At 42.1% G+C, this 3,558-nt stretch overlaps 1 protein-coding gene across 1 annotated transcript in view; it reads left to right on the top strand.

Moving 5' to 3' along the window:
- The window catches only part of arrb1 (arrestin, beta 1), a 22,589-nt gene extending 22,502 nt beyond the window's left edge, over positions 1–87 (top strand). Inside the window, exon 16 of the mRNA XM_071538723.1 lies at positions 1–87. This exon is cut by the window's left edge and continues 19 nt beyond it. Coding sequence (XP_071394824.1) covers positions 1–87 — 87 coding nt within the window.
- Positions 88–3,558: the final 3,471 nt, after the last annotated feature.

The following is a 3,558-nucleotide window of genomic DNA, read 5'->3' as shown; positions in this document are numbered from 1 at the left end:
GAGGACTTCGCCCGCCAGCGGCTGATCGGGGCGAAGGACGAGGAGGACGAGGAGGCGGCGGACTCGCCCAAACTCGACGACAGATAGAGGAGGCGGAGCGCCGCTGTCGTGTCGTGCTGCTGTTTGTAGTGTGGAGCTGAACGGAGGAAACCTTTAGGTCAAACCGCAGTCCGGACCCCCTTTAAACTCACAGTGGAGCCGTGTTCGTGTTCTCGTCCACATCCGTCCTCCATACTGCCAGGGTGTAGACAGGTAAAGAGTCCCGCAGCCTAGACTTCAGCTGTGTTTCCGGGCGGAGCGGCCCGGCCCGGCCCGGCCCGGCCCGGTAGCATGCCTCTAATGTCACTTTGTCCCACTCGTGTGTTTCCCTTAGGGAGCCAACAGCCGTAATTTTGTATTGAGATTTTCTTCGATGTGTCGTGTCAGATCTTCAGAGCGGACGGGAAGCGGATTTGCTTCCGTCACAAATACTGCCGACTTACACCGACTGAGTTGTTGAGCGTAGTTCAGCTCGACCGCAGGGAGACTCTAGCTTCAGGCTCGTAGTGAAGTTTCTGTCGCGGACGCGGCGAGCTGTAGAGGAGCGCAGCGCTGCATGATGGGAAACTTTCAGGAAGCGGCTCTGCAGGCGGTCCGGTTAGACGGGAGACGAGGAGAACTATCGGTTCGTATTAACGGTGGCCTTGTTTGCATGAAATATGCCAATAATTTATATGATTTGTGAATATGATGAATAACCGACCTCTCTATTTTAACAACATATTATTCAAACAGAAGTATCAGGCTTGATTAGATTCATACAGTATCTTTACTGAACCGTTATTTTGCAAAACAAATCTTTTTGTACTCGGCAAATCCAAAGTTAAATTGCGACATGAGTTTGAGTTGTGGAACAGAGTTTTCCTCCTGTACAGAGTTAAAGTCAGTCCAGTGTGTGTGTGTGTGTGTGTGTGTGTGTGTGTGTGTGTGTGTGTGTGTGTGTGTGTGTGTGGCAGTGGTTCACTGGAGGGACGACTTGTCCATCTTCAGGTTGAGTCAATATATGGGTTATTATCTGTAACATGTACCTTAGCATAAAGATCAAAAACACTCCCGAAACATTGTTATTAGTATTATTATTATTATTATTGTTAATATTATTATTATTATTATTGGGTCTTATTTTGAAGGGGAAAGGAAGAAACCTGTATATTCAATTGCATCTTTAATAAAAGGACATTTGTGGCAACCTGGAGGGCCTGCAGCTTTTCTGTGTGTGTGTGTGTGTGTGTGTGTGTGTGTGTGTGTGTGTGTGTGTGTGTGTGTGTGTGTGTGTGTGTGTGTGTGTGTATGTGTGTGTGTGTGTATGTGTGTGTGTGTGTGAGGTTTCAGTTTCAGTATTTGTTAAATTGTGGCTTGATGCTGCTGTTTTGGCCGTGGCTCCTTCAGCTCAGTGGGACTGTCTGGATAACTAAAAGGTTTAATAGAAAAATAAAATATTGCATTATTACACAATAAAACACCTTGTGGGTACTTTTTTTCCTGCCAATTTCCAGTAGCATATTTCCAGTTTGTCAGACCTGTAGACTGGAGATGAATTTACCTTGAAACATTTAGTTTTAATTTAAATTTTAATAGATTTTAGTGCAGCAGCATTGTAAATGTTGTGTTCACCAGATTAAATAAAGGTTTGGATTGGATAGTGAAACAGCTTGGTTAACACTTTACAATAAGGGTCACTAAGTTAAGGGTTAGTTAATGCTTAATAAGCATTGAATTAATTTATACAGTATTTAATAGTTTATAAAGATGACTATTAAATAATGTATAAATTAATACCTTAGTTAACATGAACACCATTAGGAAATGATTACCAGACACATTAGTTAACTGTTAATTAAGTGACCTTTACTGTACAATAAGTGACTCTATTGTACAGTGTTACCAACAGCTTTGATCAGCAGCTAAAACAGTTTCACAGTTCTTGCCTTGGGATTTCAGGAAAGTGCTAAACTGAAAGCTGAGGCAGTTTTCAGGCTGATGTCACCGAGCTGCTCCTCCTCTTCCTCCGGGTTCAGCTGTCTCTGGACGCTGAAATGGTTCAACAGCAGAGACGAGGTGTCGGGTTTCGATGCTCGGACCGACTGAAACCTCCGGGGCCTTTACTGACCCTGGGTCAGGTTTACAAAACCTTCTTAGGCCAACAGCCAAACAATATTTGCAGATCGTTATTGTAAAAGAGAATGTGTTCTCAATAACCTACCTGGTAAAATAAAGGAAATGAATAAATAACTAGATAAATATTTTCAAAGCATTTATTGTCATATGCACAGTTAAAAACAAGTTTCCCTGTTCAATGAAATTCTTCCTTTGCCTTCCACTCTGAATGCCATTTATCAAGAAACACAAGGTATAAAAAAAAGTAGAGATAAGAGAGAATAATAATAAATATCCAAATAACACTATGTACAATATACAGAGTAATATTAAGTGACGAAATGTCTGTGCAAAAATTCTGTATGCAGACAGTGGGTAAATGTCTGTGGGTGTGCAGTGTGGAGTGTGTATGTGTGTGTGTGGAGTATGTGTGTGTGTGTATTTTCCCAATTTATAAGGAGAAATATTTCAAAAGGAAGATATTCATCAGAAAGTTAGTGAATGTTTCCTGAACTCCTGCATTTCTTAACATGAAAAAAAAAAACCTGCAAGAATAAATGTGATTCCTGAAAGCAAAGTTCTTTAATTTCTACTTGTGTGTTTTTCTCAGTTTTGCTGATAAAGTAAAAGACTTTCTGTGACTCTGCACTAACCTCCTCATGAAGTCTGACCCTCTAAAAGCCTCATGGGTGATCTGGTTTGTTGTCTGACGGCTTCAGAGCAAACAAACAAAAAGGCTTCTGGTGCTCAGTGTGAGCGGACGTCCCGTCTCCTGGTCTCCTGGTCTCCCGGTCTCCCGGTCTCCCGGTCTCCTGGTCTCCACTGACCCGGACTCATTCAGGAAGCCATCGACCCAATCAGAAACCTTTCCCCAGCACAGCTTCATCTTCCAGACTACATGAATCGCACGCCGGCTGGCTCTGCCCTCACAGAAAAAAAAACATGAATTTCACATGTGGAAAAAACATCACATGGGAAATTCATGTGGTTTTGCTGTGAGGGAGTAACAAAGTCTGATATGAGCAGGTTTGTTCTCCAGCCTTTCCCTGGGAGTTAGAATGGCAATTTGTAATTTGGTCTGATCTCCCAATACAAATACATTGACCAGAATGTTTTTATGAACCTTCAAAGCCAAATTCATTACTGTGACTTTCTTTTAAGGAAGAAGGATGTAGAAGAGTAGGGAGGCATCCGACTTAATGACATGGCACATAAAAATCATAAATAGAAATATTGACAATCCAACCAAAATGTAAGTATCCATCGCTGTAATTTTAACTGTTGTGTGCTCAAATCAACAGTGGTGACGATCTGGGCGTGCAGCAGTTAAAACCACAGCGATGGAAACTTAACCGTCTTTACTATCAACCAAACACTGAAGGATGTCAGAAGAAGAAAATGTCAGAAGACAAGAGAGCGGTT

Source organism: Centroberyx affinis, unplaced genomic scaffold (assembly GCF_046629955.1).
Source record: "Centroberyx affinis isolate AG114_WGS23_722 - 3 ecotype Tasmania unplaced genomic scaffold, CSIRO-AGI_Caff_v1 ptg003330l_1, whole genome shotgun sequence".
In the NCBI taxonomy this organism is placed as follows: domain Eukaryota; kingdom Metazoa; phylum Chordata; class Actinopteri; order Beryciformes; family Berycidae; genus Centroberyx; species Centroberyx affinis.
Note: the sequence above shows the minus strand (reverse complement) of the source record. Positions and strands in the feature narration are given on the sequence as shown.